The 26,455-nt window shown below is 32.0% G+C and overlaps 1 protein-coding gene across 3 annotated transcripts; it reads left to right on the top strand.

Annotated features, from left to right (window-relative positions):
* Positions 1–1,631: 1,631 nt before the first annotated feature.
* On the top strand, positions 1,632–26,223 carry bgm (bubblegum). 3 transcript variants are annotated; one of them, XM_068770886.1, is made up of 16 exons: positions 1,632–1,756; positions 8,052–8,139; positions 9,213–9,414; positions 9,662–9,796; positions 10,106–10,307; positions 10,677–10,778; positions 14,099–14,248; positions 16,935–17,044; positions 17,450–17,590; positions 18,208–18,273; positions 21,845–22,063; positions 23,343–23,577; positions 24,493–24,633; positions 25,529–25,654; positions 25,825–25,945; positions 26,029–26,223. In XM_068770886.1, the coding sequence occupies exons 2-16, from the start codon at positions 8,055–8,057 to the stop codon at positions 26,103–26,105; spliced, it is 2,112 nt and encodes a 703-aa protein (XP_068626987.1). In that variant the 5' UTR covers positions 1,632–1,756; positions 8,052–8,054; the 3' UTR covers positions 26,106–26,223. The 3 variants fall into 3 exon arrangements, with proteins under 3 accessions (XP_068626987.1, XP_068626989.1, XP_068626988.1); XM_068770887.1 differs by lacking the exon at positions 1,632–1,756 and adding an exon at positions 1,946–2,130; XM_068770888.1 differs by lacking the exon at positions 18,208–18,273 and having other exon boundaries at positions 1,633–1,756.
* Positions 26,224–26,455: the final 232 nt, after the last annotated feature.

Below are 26,455 nucleotides of genomic sequence, written 5' to 3'. Positions count from 1 at the left end.
TCAAGTAAATCACTAAAAACACTGAAGATAACTAAAGCTGGCAACACTGGTTACCGTTATAATTCAGTATAGTAAGACATATAACATCACAGAGGGAACTTTTTCGCAACTCGAAAACTTATAAATTTAGCATCGAAATGTTTAGAAGTAATCGTTTTCGATTTAAGAGAAATAAGAAAATTATAAATAAATATATTCTATATTTTTTAATGTTCATTTTAAACGATTGAAGAAAAATCTATGAGGAGATCGTCCCATTATGGTTAGTTATTTGGTAAATAAATTCAATATTAGGCCTAAAATTTTAATCTGTACTGTTATACAAAAAACAATGTAACTTAATTCTGAATGTCATCACTGCGCCTAGTGACATCTACACGCAAAGCATGAAGGGATAGTGTAATCACCTGTTCGCGTCACTTTTCTTGCCTCTTAAACTACTGTAACCAAGTAACAGCGTGAATTTGCTTCAAAATTACTTTCTTATTCTTTCTTAATTTCTTAATCGGTTAAATAGCGCCTATAGTGTGATTAAATTGGTTACCTCAAACACGGGTAATTTTGTAAATGCCAAATGCAAACAGTCCTATGAAAAAAGAGCGAATTAAAGAAAAACGGTTTTGATCATTCTCATAATGACTAGAAATAGATCTTTTTGATGTGTTTTTGTATAGGTAATAATTATGAACCGGGAAATTCAACCGGATATGTAATGTTAGATACATGTTAGATATATTTCAAAATATTCAATTACAAAATGTTTCTAAATACCACTTGGTATATATTACGCACATTGCTAAAGACATATATAAATAATAGATATTTATCTTTATTTATGTTGAATTAGACCCCTAGGGATATATAACACTTATCGATATAATCCCGCGATCGACATCAGCTTTGTTTTTTATCAAAACATGTTAATACAGAGCAATAAAAATGGGTATGTTTTATATATAATTGGTCATATATTTACTATGCCTTCAACCGATTTAGATAACTTGCTCGAAATGGTATTAATATGTACGGTCTCGCGCGATATTGACCTTGATGTCGATAATATTGATTATACTAAGTAATTAAAATTATTTCATTGCACTAAGCCCTTTTAAAAACCTTGTGATACTGGTTATTATAAGTTTTTTTATGGCTTTAACTTTAATTTATGTTTTGATTTTTCATAAATATCGACTTTGAAAATAAATTTACTGAAAATGGTATATACCCTGACTATAGCCAATATTAATAAAAGCTTTAATATATATAATTCGGACTTTTTTTGCTCAAAAAATTTATAAATAAATCTTTCTAAGGCTACTTGGCGTCAGAATGTGTCATTTGCCAAGAGACATCAAGTAATCTTATGTGCCGGGTCCACGACCAAACCCACACGAGAAAAAAACCCATTTATAGCTGTAAACATATTAGTTTTCATAACACTGCCCAGTTTGGATACATGTTAAACGAAATAAATAAAGAAACCCCTGGGAATGTCTTAAAATATTAACAACTTAATATTTAAATTAAGTAAAATTATTGTAATTGTAGTACTGATTAGCTAAAGCCGATGTGATATTTATCAGAGCTTAGGGGCAAAGAAAACAGAATGCGCGCTTGAGCAAACCACATTACGTTCATATGCGTTCGTTTATCGCGCGCAGTGACGAGCGACATTTAGAGAGAATAATCACGCGAGCCACATCGCACCTTTGCGGACTAGCGTCGCTTCAAAAGAGACGACTGTGTAATCTTCACGGTACGTATCGTGCTATTTTTTTTTATAAAACATGTATTTTTTTGTTGTTTTGTGTACATAGTTGTATTTTTAAAAATCACTAGTATCGATTTAATAGATGTTGAAAAAAATTTAAACAAACGTCTTCGATATTGAACTTTACACCGTAATGTGGCGCGATAGGGCAAATCGCCAGTTGGCTGCCAAGCTCTTGGTGTTGCGGTTGCGTTAATACGCGTATTTTCCTCGCGATAACACATTGAACTATTTTAGTGAAGTTAATGTGTGTTAAAATTTATTAAATAATTGATTATTTGTTGTGTGCTTTGGCCTTTGACAGCAGTGATAATAAGTGCGCGTTCTATTTCGTTTACAAACGATTGTAAATAATATCGGTGAGATTGTCAAAATTAAATTTTTGTTCATTGTACTTCAAAACTTTTAACAGCCTTAATTAAGACATTTAATAATATTTTTCAAATGGATATTTAATATTATACCTCAAATGTATTAAAGTACTATCTCATTTATTTACTATTATTTTTGTTTCTGTTATTAAATTACCTATAACTTTCAAATCGATAGTGTTACGTATTGGGTTATGTTATCTAGTACTATAACGATAAGGTACCTGGTACTTTTACCCGTTACAGTTATCCGTTACTTGACCCTCTTTTTTAAGTATAAGCTAAATATGTAAGAGGAAGTTATTTTAATTAAAAAAACATTTCAAGTTCAATTAATTATTGTTTGCTTGCTTAGTATTTGGATTTTTTTTACAATTAAAAATCTTTATATCAAATAATTACTTAGCGCACATTTTTTATTCACCAGTAAGAAGCATTGAAACACCCATCAGCGTCATACTCGCAGCTTATAAATTTTATATTTTTTGTATGATATTTCGTGGGAAAATATCACATCTTTATAAATTTATGTTGAATAGATGAGGTCACATAATTTTTTTAGTACATTAACAATTATAAAGTTCATTTCAAATTTTAATAATTATTATACTGATGAAAATAGTTGTATCTATAAAAAAAAGAATATTCGCGATAAATTCTATAAATCGTTAATCGAATCACCGTTACCGTGACTGTTGCTGGCTGATAAGAGTAATACATGTTTTTCTTACCGTTAAAAATAAAGGATTCGGTTTTACAAATTATTCCGAAAACTGCAATTTTTGACTGGAACTAATGCGAATTATTACTAAATATAATTAAAGAGACTTTGGATAGTAGTTAAAATTTAAGATAATTATTGATGGGACCAGAAAGTAATACTCATGATCTGATAAGGTCAGTGGTTTAAATAAAACAAACAACAACCAAGTCAACGCCAGATGTGTCTCAATTTAAGTTACAAGTTAAAGAATGCAATTTGCTTGTGTATGTGTTTGCAAAAGAATATGTTTGCTATTTTCACAGATAGCAAACATTCTTTTTTTAGAACATACCATAAAAGTATGCCTTAAAAATTTTAGATCCGATTTCTAAGTTAGTTGAAACTGTAAAAGTCGTGAAGATTACCGGCAACGAACAACGCTAAATATGTTGCTTAGAGAAAATAAATAACATGCTATGCTAGGGATACTGATCGAGAGAATTTACAACATGTCCTATAAATTAAAACCAAGTTGGAATCTGGTGACAGGATTAGTAACATAGCCACAGGAGATTAATGAAAAAATCTTTATCAAGTATTTGTTTTTGAACACGATTTGTTAAAGTTGGATATATAAGTAATAATAATTTTAAGTACAAGATTTAACAAATGTGCTATTTAGTTTTAAAATCAGATTATTGCATAAATTTCAGTATGACGTTTATAGAAGCTTAACTCTTTCATTCGTGCCGTTAAATAAAAATAATTAGAAATATATATTTGCAGTAATAGAAATATAAATAACACTGTAGATAGATTGCCATTCAAAGACTAAAATCTTTACTTTTTTGAATGGCAATAGTTTAAAAATACGTGACTTTTTTTTTTGTTTATAAATTAATTATTCTCGAATATCGTTTTGACGCTAATTGCTGATTGACATCCTGTACAAGAAAATCTGGAAGCGTCTTTTTCATTTTTCATTTTTAACATTGCCTAAATTTATTCCTGGTCGTATAGATATATATCTTATTAATTAGTATACCTTTTTAAATAGCTCGTAAATTTTCTTAACAACTTAGAAATTACCTATTTAAAGTCTTACAGAATATATGGCATATGTAAACATAATTTTTCAATTATAAATATTTAATAATATTACTTCAGTCACGCAATATTTTTTATAAACAAGTTATATAACTACGAATGGTACAAGTACATAATGACTATTAGAGGCTAGGTATAAAAGTGATAGTATAATTAACTTCATATTTATTTATGTGTCTGTTATATAAACTTTTGACGCGTCTAAATCACATAGCTACCCGTTTAATAGTAAGTAATTTATATAGATATTTATTATTTTAATTTTATATTTTTCGTAATATATATAGTTTTCTCTTGTTAATAATATTCCCAAACTTTCATAGGATTGTTCAAGGGCATAGTATAGTTCTAAATACTATGAAATGCTGTATAATATTTTTTTGACAGATGTATTGGCGCATTTTTAACCGTACTTATAAGAAAGCAACAGGTATAGTTGACTGTAGTAAGGTTTCTCAATTAGTAATAGCAGTAAAAAAAATTAAAAATTATTTACACATCTACTTTTTTAAAACATACGCTAGTATTTTTTCCTATATAACCAAAAAAAAACTCGTCATTATCTGATTCACCGTCAGGTTCCGGACTTATTAGGTACTTATATATATTTATAGCACGTTTTAATTACATGTCAAATAGAAATCAGTTGACAATCCGCCAAGTCGAAAGACAAACAAGAACAATAAACGTAATAACAAGATAATGCGTCCGTATCATGCAAAAGATAAATGAAGACTGATATTTCGCCCGCGTGTAAACGCATTTATTCTTAATAATGTTAAATATACGTTATGCATTTTCTAATAATAAGTCTGTACAGCAAATGTATATCTGGTATTGGTTTTGCTCAATAATATTACCCAATCTTATCGATATTTAGGCGACATAGTTGCAATGGCTGCGTGCCAAAAATGTAATTAATCATTGTCAAGGGATAATTAATCCCTTGACTATAACTGGTTGCTCATATCTAAACGCAAGTAGTAGAGGGAGAGAGCTATAAAACTTTTTTTTTTTTAAATAATATTTTATGCGTTATGGCTTATCTTCGAGAGACTCAAAAATTTATAAATCAGAGTCAGTACGTACATAAACAGTAAAAAAATTGAAAATAAATTTGAAATTTCGTAAATATGTCTTTTAAAACATGTCTAAAACAAACCCACAACAACTTAGTTTAACCTCACGGGCTTTATTGCATAATTGTAAATATACGGGTCATTTTTTATGAAACGGAAAAAATATGTAATAATATTAGAGGATGAACAATAAAACTACGCTGGGTAGCGGCCAATACGCATAAGCACTGAAACTTTTTAAAATTTCAAACAAACAGCACTCGGGGTCAAAACTTGTACGAAGCTATGTATATATCAAGGTAGATGGAAATATAACCATTTATTTATATAACAATAATTTACGGATATAATATTAAAAAACACATATATTACAAAATATACTAGAAAAGTAATGATCATTACGCCATTTTTCTGCTTCATGATCTGGAACCTTCTTTTTTAAAGTATAACAGTTTGCAGACTCTTTAATTATGACGTGATTATACAAAAGTAGGGCGCATAGTACAGGAGACAAGGTAGTAAAACATTGTTCGATAGCCGTGGATTCGTTTAAGTTAAGGAATTGCAAGTACATGTTAACTCCAAAAAACCCGGAAGGCGAAATATTGAATATAAGTAAGGAATAGAAAGTAGTTTAAACAACGCAAATTTCTCCGCGCGCGAATGGGCAAAGACTCGAATAGTTGCCCGAGCGTTGACGTGGTCGAATTTGTGAAGGTTAAAATCAAATCGAATGCAGTTATAAAAGCGAAGGATAAGTTTATTAAAAAGATTTGCATGAGTATAATCAATGATAGGTGGTACGAGAGATTGCACGAGGCATTGTTTGAACAAAGAAAATTTTTAGGCGATTAATAGAATGCAATGGGCCGTTTACCTTTTAGAATACATAATTCACCTGAAGGCGCTAGCGCAGGTTGATGTCAATAAGTATTTCAAAACCAAAAAGGTAAAGGTTTAATGATAAATCATATGCAGAGTCAAATTTCTGGACATTACCTTAAAATGATCATTATTTTTTATACGTTAAAATTAATTAAGAACTGAAAGGAACCAAAACTAATTAGGACTAAAAAAAGAAGTTTTTTTTAAGAAGTTGCTAAAGGGCTTAGTGCTAAAGAGTAGTAAACCAAAAAAATATTTGACGTTACTGCGAGTATGTTTGAGTAGCGAAATCATTTTGTGGTAAAATCATGTACATAAACCAAATAAGTATATTCCCTGTAAATTGTTTACATTGTTAGAATAGTTAGTATAGGAGAGTATTACTTCATTTTATCATAGCAAAAGAAAGAAAGTAATTTTACAATCGAAGTATTAAAACCACAACATGATATTAAAAAATAATATACTCGTAGCTAATATGTAAAAATATATATATTAGTAGATAGCGAGCTCGTTGATCATAACTACCTATGATATTTTATAATTTACTTCATAGTTTTTGCAATTAATCAGTTATTAACAAAGTTGCCCAGGGTAATCGCGTGTTTACCAGAGACATTTCTCGAGTATTGTTTATAATACAATAGGTACTAAATAAATTAGTATGTATTACAATTACAGTATGTATTAAATTTGAGAAAAAATAGTTTACTTATGGCAATTAATTCGTATAGTCCGTGTTAACTTGAATGAGTACAATGTAATAACACTGGTTAAATCCTATCTCATATCGAGATAAGAACGTGTTGGTATAGAAATAACGATACGCAAGCATTTGAACAAAAACTATTTTAAACTATATGACATACTTGCACATACTTTATGTTTGTCGTTGTAAGTTTTAGGGCTGTATAAAATAACACTATTTTTCCTCAGTAAACACCCACGACAGAATAAAAATTTGAAGTCACCACTTGCTAATGTCAACATTATTATGATAGATCCTTTATTTGTTAGATTGCCTTAACTTATAGCATATGTCATTTTAATTTTAAATTACAAATTCCAATTGCAAATTGAATTATTTTTTTAATATTTTTATTTTTATTTCGGCTTAACTTTTTTCTTCGCATAGGAAGCAATTAGTTTCCCATAAAACGGCTGGAGTTCAATTTATTTATTTCCTTGACTCTAATTATTGTAAAAATTACCGGCTCTATATTATTACAGATGTAGTGATTGTAAAATACAATAAACTTTAATTAATGGCGGAAAGACATTCCTACAAGTGTGTAAAAAGACTAATAAAGAACTAAGATAAGTTTTATTCTTACACGCATGACGTATATTATCATACCCGCGTTATGCAGCATTTTGCTGTAAAGTTGAGAATTGTGCTTCAGAAAAAAAAAATCAAATAGACATAATGTATTATTAATCTGTGGGTTATATCCCTGTTCCGAATTCCGGTAGTTGCTTATTTTGGCTAAATTAGATAAAATAGACGGTATGTGCTTGCTAGTTATCGGAGAGGGAAAACGATATAATTTACGAATTTAAATACAATTATGTATTAGGTTAAATTAAGTACTTATCTTGATAAAAATAACTTTACACAAAAAAATTTTAAATATTGTTTTAAAAATACGACAATCCTCCGCATGTAAATAATACATGTGATATGTTAACTTTTTAATGAGTGTTCTTCTTTTTTCTTCGTATTGCTTTATGAGGATGGATATCTAGTAAAATGTCATCTGGCTGTCAAATGGCGCAAATTGAGATAAAAGTTCTGGAAGTTCTAATAATTTGCACAATTATGATAACTAAATACCTTTTTATAGTCTCGCCAACGTCTTGGTCTTCATTTGCGTGACTTGTACGAACAATGGAAACATTAAATCGACGATTCAGGTTTATTAATACATTTTCAAAATCCTTAACAAGATGTGAAACAATAGTTTATCTTGTTCAGCCTTGAAATTTTAAATGTTTAATTATAACTCCGAAACAATGATAAAAGTTTTTTGATACTGAAATTCATTTAAATCACGAGTACAATTATTCTAATTTTTTTTAGATTTTGTCGAATTTAGAAAAAATTAACAATGTTTCATTGATTCCGTTGATTTTAGGAAATGTCGACTGGTATCGTGGAAAACGGCGAGGAGAAAGTGAAAATAAATAAGATGCCTAATGGCGTAAATGAAGTATATCTAAATGGTAAGTAATTAAACGCTTATTTTGCGGTAACAGCGTTTCGTTTTGGTGCATTTGTGTCTATTACCTTTGTTGTGTCATATGTAGGCCTTGGTAAATGAATTTCTTGGTCGTTAATTTGTACTATATATTGTACAATGCATAATGTTCTCTCTGATAGCAAAACATATATTATCAGAGAAAGAATGTGCCTTTACGTTCTAGAAATAGATTAGTGTTCGTCTTAATTCCTATTAGATATTGTAATATCATAAAAAAAGATCTGATGATCGGCAGGCCCATATACGCCTTTATATACAATAGTGTGAGTGAGTAGTGAGTAGTGAGTAGATATAAATTCATACTATATTTGAGCTTGTGCCATTAACTTGTGATAAGCAGGTGCGACCGAGACACATGATACAGCACGATGCGGCATCTTGTGCACTTTGCAGCGTGTCTTGGTAGGCCTCAGTAATGATACAGCATCTAAGTTGCTAGGCGACAATATCCTCTACCGTTCCATTTCGGTGTAAATAAGAATTAATTGTCCATAAAAGCTTTTATGCATTATTACTTTTCTAAATTTAAATTATGTATTCGAAGTCAGAGATAAACTGTAATAAGTTTCATACTTTTCAAGGCCTCGTGTTAAATGACATTGTTTTCACTACAATTTGTATGTTTACAATGTATGCGTTTTGCAAGAATAGTTACAATTTATTATCATGTGTGATAAAAACTGGCAGTATATATTAACGAGCTAGGCAAACTGGCACCATAGAAAAAAAAACTTTATTAAATTTAGTTTTTTTTGTAGAAAAAAGATAACATAAATCTTTTCGTATGAAAATTGAATAAGAGGAGGTTTGTCATGACATCATTATATGATTCGTTCAAAAATAAATAAATCTTTTTATTCTGGACGGGGACACGTGGAAGGTGCATGGAAGCGTGCTGGCAGATGCTCAATGAATTACCAAATCGTGCTTGAAAAGTTTATAAACGATTTATGCTTGATATTAGGTTGTTTTATCAATATTGTATTCTGATTTAATTTTGTATAAGATCAATATTTTTTTCATTTTTTTCTTTAGGACCCAATCAAGTTATACCGGCAGATGATTACATTTCATGCGTCCCAGGAGGCTATGTTAAACTGCGAATAGAACCTCGAGGTGTAGCGTCCGAGCCCCCAATTTCAGTACCGGGACTTTTAAGTCGGACAACCGCTAGATATCCCGACAACACTGCCTTGGTATCAAAAAAGAATGGGCAGTGGCAAAAAATTACTTACAAGTGAGAAAAAATATTTTATTTTTCGACATCGATTTTATTCCGTTAATGAAGAATATTTAAGTTGGTTATCTAATATACAAGTGAAAATTGTTACCTTTTGGTCGTAATTATTTAAAATATGTTAAAAAAGTATTGATTTTACTTCTTAGACAGATTATTATATTTTCCTTTTAGAATTATTTACATTTTCAAATAGTGACGGAAAGAATAAATGACAGATGAGAGTTAATTTGTATTTTTTTTTCAGACAGTATCAAGAGCGCGTACGCACAATAGCAAAAGGTTTCTTAAAATTGGGTCTAGAACGATACCATTCAGTTGGCATACTTGGTTTTAATTCGGAACAATGGTACATTTCTGATCTCGCAGCTATCCATGCTGGGTAAATAGCTTATTTACTATTTTTTTATTTTTTCATACACGGTAATTGGTTATAGGTATAAAAGGTTTAAAGTTGTGAATGTATACCTCACTTGTTTTCATTTAATTCATGGTAAACTCTTTCCAAAAATCAATGGGTCCAGAAATAATAAACAACTTTACGATAAAATAGTAAAAAATCGTTTTCAAAATTCGGCTTCAAAAATTTTAACTCACAAGAGGGCTTTTATACTTTCAAGCTTTTACACCTAAAACTAATCACCTTCAAGTACAAATAATTCTTATAGACGCCCAATTTATATCCATACAGAGGTTATGCGGCGGGCATATATACAACGAACTCTCCAGAAGCCTGTTACCACTGTTTGGAGACCTCGCGGGCAAATATATGTACTGTACAGGATAAGAAACAGCTTGACAAAATACTGTCAGTTCGCAATCGCCTTAAACATTTGAAAGCTATAGTGCAATGGGAAGGCCCTGTGGATACATCTATACCAGGAGTTTATAGCGTAAGTTTTTTAAATGTGGTAACAGCCCTTACCCATACAGCCTTATTTTACAAATTAATTACTGTGTGGTTCAAACTACCAAAAGTTAATCAACAAATCTCAAACAAATCCCAGTATTGCTAAGTGTAATGGCGAATATTTATGATTGTTACAATGGGGTTGGTGCATCCAACCATGGATAAAACCCCAACCTAAAATTATGTAATGTGCTTACAAATATAATATCAATGATCGATTAACGTTTGTTTAAGCGAAAGCTTAAAGAGTCTTAACACTAACTAAACTTACACTACACCTCATACACTATATTTATCATTTAATGCTGATTTTTTCTAGAATATTGTTTAAATGTAATATGTGTGTTTATAGTGGGAACAGGTAATGGAAATGGGTGCCAAAGAACAAGACACACAGTTGAATAATATTCTAAGGGGCATGGCCGTTAATGAATGCTGCACCCTTGTGTACACAGTAAGTTATTATTTTTATTTCTATACATTTATTTTGCAGTAGACGTCTTACAGCTATTCATACAGCTTGCTTACATATTTTGTATTTAGAATTGCTCTTTTTGTACCATTTCAAAATAAAATGTAGAAGAACTAGTTTCATAACCTAATTGACATCATAAGGCGTATTATAATATAAAATTTGCTAAACGGGACGATCTTTTCTCCTCAGGAAAATTATAAAAATAGAATTCTAAAATGCAGATATCATCACATTCTTAATAAAAATAAGCAATTTGTCCTAATAGTGTTTCTAATAAAATGCTTTCGGTATATGTACTAGCAATTTGAGCGATGTATGAAAGATTTTAAACGCGATAAATAGACCCAAACCCAGAATTGGTATCTACCTAGATATCCAATGGTACGGTTTGTGTTCGTACATACTGCAAAATAATAATTGTGTACCTCATTTCTGGTTTCCCTGTTTGAGAATAATATATCTACCGTCCGTTGGCGTTAGAACTACAGTGAATCATCTTTGTCCTTCGACTCAACTACGCCTTGTAACCAATCAAATAGTTGCTAATAGGTTGTTACGTTCGAAACTATACCTTCAACTGGTCATTTGTGTCGACGAACAATCGTGGTCTAGTCACTGCATTCGCATTAATAATTACGCCATTTATCCATTACATGTCTAAATGCGATAGACACCGCCGTCCTTCCAAATTCTGCACCGCTTTGTTGTGGGTGGTCATTTTATGTTTACAAACAGCCCGTTAGTTTTCTTAATAATGTTCTTCAAACACAAGTTGATTTCCTAACGTTTTCCGAAGTGGTAGTAGTGATAATAGCCACGCAAAAGCAACCGGCCAAACAGAAGTTCTGCCCTCTCAGGCGCCCTTGTTTCAGAATGCTATGCGGGTATTGTCGACGAGTGACAGCCCAAGTTCAGGTCCTCTCGTGAGGGCCCTGGAGGCCTGGTTACACCATGGAGCGTTCACCGAAGCGATCTAAGGTCTCGGCGGCCTCTCAATCTGGTAAAATGGCCTTATGTAGCGGTCCGAGCCAGGGCTCCCCCAGCCTTTCGAGCTTCGCTACTTTAAAAGAGGTCTTAGCCTAGGCGCACTCTGCGCCCTGCCACCTCTGAAAGTATCTGCCGAATCTGAAAGTGCCATTTGGGCAGTAGTGAGAAATTTAAAAAAAATCGAGTTAATATAGACAGTCTATAGTCATCACCAAAACCCTTATTCTTATTGTAGTCCTGAATGAAAAATTCACCTTCATTGCACACGTCGATAGCGCACAAAGGCGTCAAGGCGCAAAAAGACGTTTCCATTTTTAAATAGCAAAAGCAAAATATCATTGTCAAATAAAGTGACGCTACAAAAGTAATCAATCTTCGCGCATGTTAATGTTTCGCGCGTTATTCACATATCCCTAGGTTGCTCAAAACAGATTCGTGCGTAGGCCACGGGCGCGCCGTGGTTCGTACAAAGTGAAAGGGACAGACGATAGTAGTCTACACAAACATAAACAGCTGAGTAGATATTTAAAGACAGGTTTACATATGGATACTTTTTTAAAAGGTGTGCCAAAAACTACTTTTGTATCTTTTTATTATCGTCTTATTGATTAATGAAAAATACCGTTTCCTGTATTACCTGCCTTTTTGATACTTATGTTGGCAACAACGTTCTTCGAAAAGTCATAAACTTTTTCTAATATTTTCTGGTATAAACTCAGTCCAGCTAATATTCTATTTCTAGTTTTAAAAAAATATTACATTGGCAATTAGCAATTAAATCATATCTATAGCAAAAATAACTTAGTGCATAAAGTTTTACGTGAAAGATTATTTCACCTACATGTTCATACTGGTTCGGCGTCGTTATGAGTCGGACTTTCTCTATGGGAAGAAGCTTGTTTATAATAGTCATTCATGTCCCGCTATATTTGATGCTGTTAATCTTATCGGCTTTTACAACTTTTTATTGCTCGGAAAACAGAATTTATTACATAATAATTAGGATATTAAAATATCATATATTCCCATCGTCGACAAACAAATGTCGTCAATTACTAATAAAAATTTTATTTATTTATTTATTCGGCATTGACTTGGTATTCTAAAGTTGTTTACAATATCAATAAAACTATTTTTGACGGGTTACGTCGCAGTTAATTCTTATTTGTATTTTCCCGCCGCTTCGAGTGTTTCGATGCGCTCCTGGCCACGGATAGAACTATGGTGTTGGACGTGAATAAGACAGTTATTCCAAAATACCTTCAATTTTGGTTATAATTATTTAAATCTGAGAAGTCATTATTAACATTGTTTAGAGTATGGGTCATATATGACGCAAACACTAACCAATTTACAATCAACTTTGCTTCACCTTGTCTAATATATACGGTCAACATTATATAAAAATATTGCGATTATCGGCACGATACTATCTTTATGGACATAAGTTTTTTATCGCTTCGATATTTATCTTTATTACTAAAAATATTAGTCATCATAAACTTAATTGATAATTTTTTTATCAAAGTATTTATGACTAGATAGAATAATGAAAAGGAAATTATGACTTGATTAGGTGCGACAATTTGTTTATTAGTAACTATTTGAATAAAACTTTAATTACGATGTTGTAAAAAAATCAAAATCCTATTGCTGCTTAAGATGCGATGTTATATAAAATAAAATTATCCGGAAATCTGTTGACCAACAGTAACTGTAAAATATAACTAAAAATAGGAGTTACCATGGAGTATTAAAAAGGTACAAGATATAAAGAATGCTTATAAAAAGTATTTTAATTCACAATGTTCCATCAAAAAATATCAACAGTTCAGCGAATAATTAAAATATTTGATACAAAAACTGTTTGGAATATGAATGATGAGTATTGGCATTCATAACCCGTTACGGTTTTTCCATTGCGTATTCATCCAAACCATACATTAGCAGCTCATTAGCTATGGCGGGAAAATCAAATTTGAACATTTTTTTATTTTAAAATTTGAAAATTGTCAATGAACGTTTGTGTGAGAAGTGTTAGTATATTGTAAATGACTTTATAGAAAATAGCAAGCACGCTTTGGGAATGATGTGTTCCTTTCTTGTATTTTTCAATGTTTATTAGACTATGTAGTTTTATACTACCTAAAAAGTAACTCCTGCTGAGCTTCTTTTGCCTGTTATTCTTAGGTCCGAGGTATTTCATTTGGACAGGTGGTAAACTCAACTTGACATAACCTAGATACGAAATCCATCGTATGTTGAATAAGGAATTTCAGAATATGAATTTTAAATTGTATTGCTATTTTCAGTCTGGCACCGTGGGTCCGCCGAAAGCCGTCATGTTGTCACACGACAATCTTACGTGGGATGCGTTCTCAATTACGGAGCGCGTAGGTGATTTGACGCCGACCGTCGACAGCCTCGTTTCTTTTCTGCCCCTTAGTCACGTGGCAGCTCAGGTATGCACCACGCTAATTTACCTAACTATATTTGAAGTGTTAATTTGTTTTTATTAGCTGAGCTCTTCACATATCTAGAAATCAATGGTGCGAATTTTCCTCTGTATGTTAAACTAACATTACGTGGATTAATTTTAAAAATAGCTAATATTGCAGGTGAATTCTAAAGTACAAAAGATTCAAACAGATATAAATCTTAGAACCTTGAAAAATATAAAGAAATTTACTCGCATGAAAAATATAAAGAAAGTTTTTCGCATATATTTATAAAACTTATATTTAGAACCTGACGCTTTAAGATTTTGTGGAGATAAGCTCGCCTTTGTGTTAAGACTTAGTAATACATAAATAATAAAAGAGTAAAATAAAATCTCCTTAATCATTGTATCTGTATTACTCATCAGAGTACGAAGTTAAAGTTAACGAATAAATGTCAATCTAATCTATGTGCACTTTTTTATAGATTTTCATATTTGTTATTACTATCCAAGTTTACGTACAATGCAGTTCCATGCGGTCTAAGCGTTATACGATTCACAGTGGTCGCGAAAAATATTCTATGTACTTCACTTCCAAAGTAATTCTCTATTCGGTAATGAAGTAGAGCTGGAGTGGCTGAAAGGTTCTCCAGTGACGACCACGAGCCGGTACACTCGGCGCGGTTAGCCACCACTAGGTTCAGCAGCGCATGATCAGTCATAGCGAGGCGATTTATGGCTTTGGGGTGGCCTAACCTTACAGTAGGTGGGCTTATTTGTGACAAACAAAATGTATTATAGTAGAATGTGGTGACTCGAGTAAAGACTTTTAGGGAGACCTCGTGCTGTGCTAACTATAAAAGTGGTTTAGGGTAAGCGCCTTCTGCAGCCTGCTCTCAACCAGCGGAAATGGCATATGTCATTTAGGCAAGCAGTTTATTATGGGAATTTAAAAGAATTATTTTTTTATGTAAGAATCATGAATACAATATGGACGATTTAAACTTTGCAAACAAAGCCTCTGAAAATATTTACTTACGTTGACTTACGTATTAATATTTTTGTCGTTAAATAACTTTAATTAATTATAAATCCAAATACTTTATCGCATATCATTTTAAACATTACAGAAATTGTTATTATATAACAACTCAAAGTTATAATTTTTGGTACTAAGGTATTAGTTTGACAGCGATATCACAAAGACCACTTAATACCTTTATCCAATTATCATTATGTTTAAATTTTTTCGATAAACTATGGAAAATTAACTTTTTGCATTAAAATTGCAAATTTGTTCAGACATATGCTTTATATCCCACGTATCGCTAAGGACACTGTTGCGGAAAAAAATCAATAGCTATGCAACTATCAGTGTCAGCTAGCTAGAATTCTATTAATTTTAGGTAATGTATGAAGTTGGGTGTTATTATGACTTCAAAAATATGTTAAATTCCTAAATTTTTTTCTTGTTCATCTAGTTCTTTCGTTTATATAATACCATTTATCTTGGGCCAAAACCTTCAGCCTTAGAAGTACATGAATATAATGTTTAAAACTATTTTAAAATATTATTCTACAATAATAATCCACAAGGACAGAATCAAAGGCGTATTTTTTAACCATTGACGTAAACTGCTGTTTATTTTTTTGCAAAACTACATGTTTGCGTTTAATTACGTGGATAGGTAAGAAGGTTGCTGGTTGTGTAATACTGAACATCAATTACAAAATTTTCTATCTTGATTGTAAGTTGCATATTATGCTATTGTTCTTGAAGATGAATTGTTATTTTCCTTCGTTATGTAAAAGCAATTTAAAGGTCACTTGACGTTAACCAATCAGAACAAAGTATTAATTTATACTTTAAGACTATTTGATCCGTATGTGCCGTTTTGCTTGCAGCACAAAGTTATTTCTTTCAAATTATCTCGTTATCGAAAAAAAGTTCAGAAGTTCAAATTAAGATTTAAAGAGTTTCTTAAGATTATATAAGTTTTAAAACTTTTCTATCGAGCAATATTTACTATTTGATCCAATCAAGAACGAAAGTAAATTGACATAACCTAACGAGTTGGCCAATTGACGTGGCGGTGGACACGCAGAACACATGAATGCGAACTAAATGGTCTACGTGGCACCTGGAGCTATAAGGTTCTGGAATGGAGATGATCAACCAGCAAAGCTAGCGTAAGCCTAACGGTAGACGTTTTGCGGCAGAAATGATTGATTTTTCACCATTGTTTGTTCTCTTGATCTATAATAAATAAAAATGAAAATTACTTAGAATTTTGTAACAATGCAAACTGAAAAACTTATTAGAGTTTACATTATGATACTTTGTGTTAGGTTTAATTAATTTGTAGATGGAAGATAAAGATATCTTAATTACAGGTTTACTCACATAGATCAGATACAAGTAACTATCAAGACTGATATTATGTTACTATTCGTATTGAAATTTACTCATAAATATTAAAATATAAATATGTTTATTCATTCTTAATAGTCAAAGTGAATCTCGTACCTACACCGGCTATTTATAAACCTTTCCGTAAAGTGGTATTTTCAGGAAAAACTATTTAGTAAAGCCGTCGAAAAATTGTTGACGTATAATTTAGTTTCAAACTTAACAAATTTAACCTAAAAAAACGTATGCCAGTTTTAAATATACATTACCAAACAAAATATTAACCATTATTTCACAGGTTGTTGATATATATACAACTTTAACTAACGCAATTCCTGTCTACTTCGCACAACCAGATGCGCTAAAGGGAACTCTCGTCGAAACGTTGAAGGAAGTCAGGCCTACGAGGTAATAAATAAAGAAATAATGATATATTTCAATTAATTTTTGCTCAAAATATAAGCTATTACAAGCTATTTATAATTATTTACATCAATTATTCTAATAAGTGTGAATTAAAATTTATTTTTAATCGACTGTACGTTTTACTTGGTGCGATAGTTTATAAAGTTAAACATCACTGAGCACTTCAGGACATTGTCATTATTAATCTCTCAGGCAAATTAAAAATCTGGGGGGGTAATATTATTATAGAATGAAAAAGGCAAAGAGAAAAACACTTAAAATTATGTGAATGTTGATGTTAAGGTGTTATTAAATAAATTTGCATATATAACTAAAACCATATATAAATTAAAACTACGAGTATTAGTTTTATGAATTATTATATTATATACTTTTTTCTTTACCTAGGTTTCTAGCAGTGCCTCGAGTATGGGAAAAAATGTACGAGAAAATAATGGCGGTAGGCGCTTCAAGCGGTAGTCTTAAACGTTGCATCGCGATGTGGGCTAAGGAAAAGAGTTCCAAACACCATGAAGCTAGGATGAACGGGTATGACATGCATTTTATTTTCTAATCAGACGTGAATATTCAATCAGTCGATTTGCATATGTATAGCACATTTTTTTTATTATTGATTACAGTAAATTAATTAAATGTTCTTGTGTTTTCTGAGAATTCCATTGAAATTAATCTTATTCAAGAAAAAACCAACTCACAATTACATTAGATAGAAGCAATGCTGGAGTTTCTTTTGTTTCTCTCAATGTTAACGCTTGGCAACTCCGTAATACTGTGGAATATAACGGCCCGAGCTCGAAAACTCCCTCGAAAGCCTCAGCTCGCATTTCCCTAAAAATGGTTAGCTAAGGTTAAGCGCCATCAGCGCCCTGCCTTTTCGAACCCGTGGAAACTGCAAATGTTACTTGGGTAGCAGTGTAGCCATGTCAGAAAAAAGTCAGGTAAAAAACTATATAAATAGTGTAAAACAGTGTATATTTTCGATATGTTAACTTACCATGCCTGATAAGTATAAATTAGGAATATATTCAAATCGACGTAAATGATTCAACTAATCTGGCGAGAAACGAGTAATGGTGTTTTATATATAAGAAATTCAATCGAATCGCACTATGTATTAGTTTAATTGAATAGTTATTTTTAATCAGTGCCTTCTCCAGTGAGATGAAGCATCTTCCGCTAGACTACACTACTTTGCAAACGTTACGGTATTGGTACGTAAAATTCAGGCTGTTGACTGCTGCACTGCATGCGATTACAAGTTGTTATGGATTTTAATTAATCACGATTCGTAGGGGTTTATTTATCAGTTGAGTTTCGTATCATAAGAACAATAAGGTGACTTATGATCCGGAAAAAAATTAATCACTATGATTAATTAAATATTTGAAGCATGCTATTACAATATTGTTATTATAGAATGCTTAAAATTTTCTATTAATGTAGATGGCTTTTGTTTTGATTGTGCTGTAATATTTCTAATGTAACCTAAAAAAATGTTCATAAAACATAATTCACGTGAGTATGCAATTAATTATTTATTTTTAGATACTAATGCCAAATGACTATAAATTCCGGTAGGTGTAATTTGAAATGTAGTCATGCATGCATACAAAGTAGTGAATTAGACATCGGGGACTTATAAATAACCTATACAGTATTCTACCTTAATGAATAATTTATTTTCAAGATAAGAAAGGAATGAAACTTCAATGCAGAATAAAAATGTTACAAAGTTAAATATAGTATATTTGTTTGATACTATCTATGAAGAATAAATTCAATAAATCTATTACAAACATTTTACAACTTTTTCATTAGCCGGGCAAAAGTGAAAAAAATTACAATAACCATAAATGAAAAACAGACGTTTTGACTTCAGCTATCTAGTTCACGGACCCATCCGCTCCGTGAATTCAGTACCGACGAAGTTGTAAAAGCCTTAAGGCTAACAACACTAACAACATCAGAGAAAAAGCAAATGACTTCAAGTTCGTTGTTAGTTGGCGACATTTACGCCCGTCTTACGAGAAAGTACCAGAATTTCTCTGAGGAATATTAAAATTATTGACCTTTGCCTCATAATGCAGTTTTTATAAAAATAGAAAACTATAATAAGGTAAATCCCTCTGTGGGTGCACCTGTTTGTAAGTATGATTTTAAATAACGCGATAAGATGTTACTATCTGTGAAAGGAACATTTTCCTATCTTAACGTGTTTGATAAAGTATCGCAGGTAAAATACTCTATGCTTTATTAATTATATCGCTTAGATTGTATCTATTAAAAAACTTATTAATAGTTGGTATAGATATTCACAAAACACAATAGCATCGACCTTTCTGTACATAATATAGTAAAATATTTGGGTGTAAAAATGTAATCAATAGACAATTTGCTGAAATTTAGACATTTTAGCTACCGACAATAGGTCGAAGAATACCTTTTTTTTTGGAGATTGAAATTGACGAGTTTGGCCGTTTTTAACATTTCTTGTAAGGCCTCCTTTACCGCTGTTTTCTTATGGTGTATCGCCGTTATGAGATTATATACAATTATATACTCTGGAGGAACGGACATTTCCAAATTTGGATTTGTTTACCCATCGTGTATTGGAACACTGTAATGCAACAAAGTTTTTTCTTCCTAATTCTTAGTATTCGGATGCACTTTTACGTCTGTCAGGCTCTGGGATGCCTGAGGATCTCGCTGGTAAGGGCTTATTTTTCGGCCTGTGCGTATTTTAAAACAGGTTGTTTGGTTGACTGCAAATAATTATAGTGCTTGCGAATTTCGACATTCTTAGCTACTTTGGTCGCGAACATTCTAGCTGCGAAAAATATTATTATTAAAAAAAAATATTAAAATACCACTTTAGTCTTGTGTTTTTAGGCCAATGGACAAATAGCCGGCGGTTGGTGCATAATGTGGACACAGATGCACTGCTGTTTAATCAATTTATTTGATCAGCTGCTCTGTGTTTTACCTTTTTGTGTAATTTAAATATAGTCATTATTCGAATCACTATGTCACGATTTACGTTAACTTTTTATTATAATTAACTTAATTTTTTGTAATCGCAACGATATTACTGTATTTGTAGCTCTTAACGCTAATTTTAATCTCGGACCGTCAGTTTGATTAGTAATGTAGTAGGTAAGTATGAAATATTATGAAACCTAAATTGTATTAAAGAATCATTAATTTTTTAATAAAAATTTCTGTTTTATTTTTTGGAATGATTCGGATATTCTACGAAAAATAGACTGATGTCTGTGTATTGTCTTATATGTTATCCTGTATGTATGTATGTATGTGTTTATGAAAGACACTTGCTTTTACAACGAAAGAATTTTCTGACGTGCCCAAATCAAACGTCTGGTACTATGTATGGATAATTGGTAATATAATGTAAATAAAATATTGAAACAAGAGTTCATTGCGTAATTTGTGCTTTAAGGATTCATATTACATAAAATCCGCGACGGCATGCACGTGTGGTAAAAAAGTGTAGGGATTGCTTTAATAAACTGTTTATTTTATCCATTTGTCATGACATTTATTTTGTGTAATTGCGTAATAGTAGAGAATGTTCTATGATCAGCATGAATGCATGCTTTTTATACCTGTAGTTGTAAGAACCAAGTAATGGATAGATTGTATTCTTTTGTTTTAAAGATAATTGATTGCGAAAATTAATGGATACATGAATCATAAAGGAGTAAATTTTAAAATTTACTTGTTTTCATTAACGCCACCATGTAAGTAAAATTGTAAGTTACATTGAATATATTTATTTAGCTCCATCAGTTCCAGTTATAAAAATATTGTTACCAAATAACAAGACTAAGAATCGTGAGAATCGTGGGAGGTGCGCAAGAATTTCGACATAAAAATAATAATAAATAAGATTGTACACATGTAAAATGTGAAGTAAATTGAAATTCGAAGCAAATACTATTTATTATAATAATGTATTTACAATACACAATAAACACAAAAGGCACAAAATTATATAAAGATAAAACGTTTCAGACTAACAATGAACACATATAAAACGTGCATATATATATACATACATACACTCACACACAAATATATATATATATATATTACACGGTCTCAAACTAAGAAAGTCTTCTCTTGGTCGTTTATCATCATAAGTGAGGATCGCGTTCTTGGATAACTATGGTCGAGGATCCTACGATTTGGCTCCACTGGTCTCATTGACCTGCTTTCAGATACTACTCATACCGTGTACTACCAGGAGAACTAACAGATCTGTTCTCGACTTACTCTAACCAGGCTTTCCACCAACCATTACAAGCAGATTCTGGGCTACTTCGGCCACATAGCTCAGGGGCAACCAGAGAGTCTTGATGACCTGGTTATCGTATAGGGTATTTTATCTGATGAAAGGACCTAAAACTTAACAAAATGAAACTAGTCCAATTTCGCCAGACAAGACAGACACGTGTGTAATGTCACTATGATTTTTATATGTTTCAACTAAACAATTATAGAGATATGACATTTTGGTACTGAAAGGAGTTTTATAAATGTAGGCCATTGCAATATCCAATTATTTTTCATATTTTATAAACTTTTATTGTTGGGCTTTTTATACGATATAAGCGACTACAACCCGGTTGTGATTTTGTTTTTTTTTATATTAAAGAAAATACTTGGTCTTGAACTTGCTTCTATATGGTTCGTAACATAATTTCATTTTGGCGACATTTGTTTTCGAAAAAAGTGTAATAATAATGATCAATATGTATATAGGTACGACGGTATGGGTTGCGGCTACAGAATGGCTCGTTCGCTGATATTCAGTAAGATCCGCGACCAGCTGGGCCTGGACCGCTGCGAGACGTTTGTCACCGCCGCGGCGCCTCTCTCGCCGGACATCAAGAAGTTCTTCTTATCGCTCGACATTCCTATCGTGGACGCTTTCGGTATGAGCGAGACGGCTGGCGCACACACACTGAGTATTTACCCCAAGTAAGAGTGACCTAAACATTATTTACTAATATCTTCTAAGGACTAGTTATTAAGGTCGTTACAGACTAGAGTAGCTTTACTGCATTTGTACTGTTTAAAGTAATTGGCTCTCTTCATCTTTCTTCTCTGCCTCTGGTAATTAGATCGCTATATTTAACAATTTAATGTTTTAATAAGACAACTATTACTTACAGAAATAAGTTTTTTTATTTAGTACACTGCAAGACTAGTATAATATGATTATATTTTCATTGTAACGCTTGATGGTACAAGATTTTTGATTGATTACATCCAATAACTCCTTTCTTTGGTTTTGGACGTTACGTGATTGATTGTTAATTTTTAAAATTTAATGTGAGGTTTTTAAACAGTAAGAAGTTTAGCTTAAAATTCGAAACCCTGAATCATTCTCTAATTTGTTTTTTATATCGACAAGGTGAAGTAATAGTAGAGAGAAAAATTATTATACTTTATAACAACGCATAGTTGTGAAAACAAGTCGTCAACAAGTTGTTTTTTCTATTATTTTCCTCGCAATTTTTTTACATTTTTTTCTTTACAAAAGGTAGAATAAAAAAGATTTAATGGCGACTATTGATTTTTGCAATCATTAAACATAGCGTAAAAAATAATTAATCTATAAACCAATAAAAAAAGCAACAAATTTAAATTTATAGTTAGATTCACCAAGGCTTTACTTGTTCCACCACAACAGTGCCAACAAGACCAGAGCACCGTATAGCCAAACAATAAAATTCTCGATTTCAGATTTTCACCCGGACTCTTAACGCTAATATTTAAAAAAATCGAATTGGTCGGGGCATTCTGGGGTTCACGCGTAGCAACACGTTTGGCGATTCTCTTGTTATTTATGCAGGGCGATTTGTTATAGATGTAAAATCTTTAAAAGGCTAAATGTATAGTATATTTGCTGTCAATTAATGTATAGTGCACCCTATTCAAAAATTAGTGGTTTCAGAAATAATAACTGACGTAATGCAAAATACAGTAAGAAAACTGTTTTCAAAATTTAGATTATTACATATTAAAAACTAATTATTATATCATCTGTTCCTGCAGACTGTACTGCCATAAGTTATTGGCTTGTCGCATTCCATTAGAAAAAAATGATTATTGTAACAAACATATTTCAGAGTGAACACTTTTTATATAGTAATTGGAAATTAGAGTAAAAACTTTAAAGCGTTTTACAGTTAATTTAAAGCTCTAACGCCAATTTTTGACCAATCACCTGTACATAGATTTTTTATTGTTATAGATTCAGACTTGATTCTTCAGGAGAAGTACTGGAAGGTACGGAAACTAAGTTTGGTGGTTCGGTCAGTCCGAACGGTCCCGGCGAGATAATGATGCGCGGCCGGCATGTCTTGATGGGCTATTTGAATGACGAGGAGAAAACAAGGGGGACCATTGACGAAGACGGCTGGGTGCATTCAGGCGACATTGGCAGAGTGGACAGCAACGGTTTGCTTTATATCACCGGAAGGATAAAGGTGAATACACCCACTTTCCATTCGTTAATGTATAAAAAAATCAATATTTTAATACGTACATAACTTGAAAACTATAGTTTTCCTTAAGGTGTCTACGGAGATGTAAGGTACTTGGGGGGGAGGGGGGGGTATCTGCTTTCCATAGTGTAGAACTAAAATGTCAGCTTGATTTCACCTTTGATAGGCAGATAACATTTTATGAAGCTCACTACTTGTGAAAATTTGTTTTCCTTACTGTCATGTCACATCGTTTTTCACTAGCATAATAGAGTGAACTTCATTTACCCTCGTTACTATTTGGTATTTCGAACTCAAAAATCCTAAATACTGTATAACAAATTTACATTAAGGTGGCATCATATCCAGGTCTTTAAAGTTGAATGTTTATGACTGCGCTCGAAAATTCAAATTTAAATTCCACGAGCAAAACTTTTTTTTTCATGTCGTCTAAACAATAATCCAGTGATGGCCAAACTGCGGCTTGCGAGCCACATGCGGCTCTTTGGACGATTATTTTTGGCTCCGACTGATTGTCGAATTATTTCAATATTTAAATTTATATAATGTATCAGCTCCTGGGAAATCGAAACAAATTACTGGTTTGAATAAAATTATTATTATTCTGCCACAAAATTAGGGAAACCCAAACACCGGTCATAATTAACTAACCGTCATCTTAAGTATTAATAGAAGTGCTGTCAGATAGGTGTGCCATTATATCTAACTTACATACACATATTTTGTACTTTTGTCATATAATTTCAATTAATATAATTTTTCTAAAAAATAAAATTCGTTTGCGTGTTTTAAATGCTAATTAAATTTCGGCTCGCGACAAAAATTTAAAATTTCGAACAATGACTCGAACTATCAAGGAGCTTTTGGCCACCCCTGCAATAATGTATTGTTACACAGGAGTTGTTGATAACGGCCGGGGGCGAGAACATCGCGCCTGTTCTCATCGAGCAGACGATTCAGGCGCAGCTACCACATGTCGGCTACGCTGTCCTGATCGGCGACCGCCGCAAGTTCCTCGCCGTTCTGCTCACTTTAAAGGTTGGTAAGCCTTTCACGCTTTTACGTTCGCTAAATGCAGCGCAAAACAGATCATCGTGGCGTGTATCCGCTGACATGAATTAATGAAACCTTTTACACCTTAATTCATTAAAGTTATAACATAATTGAAGGGGAAAACTTTATTAATGTAAGTAGTATGATTGTTAAAAAACATTTTTACCAAAAAAAAATTATCGGTGTTGCATCATCTAAATATAATTAGATCATAATTGTTATTACAAAATTATTACTACATCCTTGCCATATAAAAAACAGTACTTAAAAAAAGGAGTTCAAGGAAATTACCTGATTTTGACTTGACGTTGATTTATGGGACCGTCTGTGGTTATTTTTGCCGCTATACTATCAAAAAGAAATTTTAGCTTTAAAAAAAAAACCTTAAACTTTTTCAAAAACACGCAATATCACTGCTCTATAACTGTTTTAACAAGATCGCGTGATTGCATCTGGTATGCGTATTATTTAGATTCTATTTACGTAACTGATCATTTTGCATGTAATAATTATTATTGCTTATTCGCAAATCCTGTCAGAAACTTTCACAATGGACACCGGTTTTTATGTTACCTTAGTAAAGTAGTAGTTCCGTTATTGGATTATTTCAAAATTTTTGTTGCTCTACGATGTGCCGACCACAATTTATTACATTATTTGGTTAGCGGGAAGCAATAACCACTTGCCAGTCACGGAAGGCTGTTCATAAGTCACCGTCATTTTAGCCTTCGGATATTCACTGCTGGACAGTCACGGATTAACAATTTAACCCGTTGGAAGCTGCGTTCGGTTTCAGACGACCTTAAAAAGGTCACCAATCCACTTTGTGGATAGACATCCTATATTGTGCTTCATAAAAGTAAACATAATATGGTTACAGGCCAAAATAGACTCTGAAACGGGAGATCCCCTTGATGAGCTGGAAACTGAAACACGAAAATGGGTAGAAAATCTTGGAAGTAACGCCAAAACTATCAGTCAGATTGTTAAGACGAAGGACCCGGCTGTAAGTTGAAACTTTAAAATTATTTATTAACTTATTCAGTAACCTTTTTACTTGACATTTGCAACTAGTCTAAAATATTAGTTACTTTAATTAATCTATATGCAGTATGTTGGTATATCAATTTTATAAATAATTGACAATGTTAAATGTTTATTATTGCCAATTTGAAGGTTCACAAAGCTATTGAAGAAGGTATAGCTCGTGCCAATAAACACGCCATATCTAATGCACAGAAGGTACAAAAGTTCGCGATTCTCCCTTCAGATTTCTCTATGAACACCGGAGAATTGGGTAAGTTGATTTACTCTTAACTATATTTAATATTTAAAAACGTATATATTGTGTACTAACATATTGGTCATCTTCGTTTACAGGACCTACACTTAAAATTAAGAGGAATGTGGTTTATGAGAAATACAAGGACACTATAGAAGAATTCTACAAAGAATAGTTTAAATAATTTTATTATAAGAAAAGGGGTTAAGTTTAACTATTGTTACCATTGCTCAATTAGGGGATATTTTAAATAACTCTGCTACAAAAGGGGAGATGTAAATAATATATTTTTGTTAAATATAATGTTACAAAAACAATGGAGTTTTATTTACTTATCTTGCTTGGTTTCTTCGCCCTACTTTATCAATCTTAAAACATATTTGATGTGATTCCTACATATATAAAAAGTGTATGTTTCTAGCCAGCTCTTCTCAATACATCAGCATTGCTAGCAGTTTGTAGCTACTACTGAATGGTAAAATAATTCACCGTACAATACTTTAATACATATTGATGAAACACCCA

Source organism: Battus philenor, unplaced genomic scaffold (assembly GCF_028537555.1).
Source record: "Battus philenor isolate CCGP_79_NKW_IND1 unplaced genomic scaffold, ilBatPhil1.0.hap1 SCAF_3, whole genome shotgun sequence".
Lineage (NCBI taxonomy): Eukaryota > Metazoa > Arthropoda > Insecta > Lepidoptera > Papilionidae > Battus > Battus philenor.
This window is presented reverse-complemented; position numbering and strand designations above follow the sequence as displayed.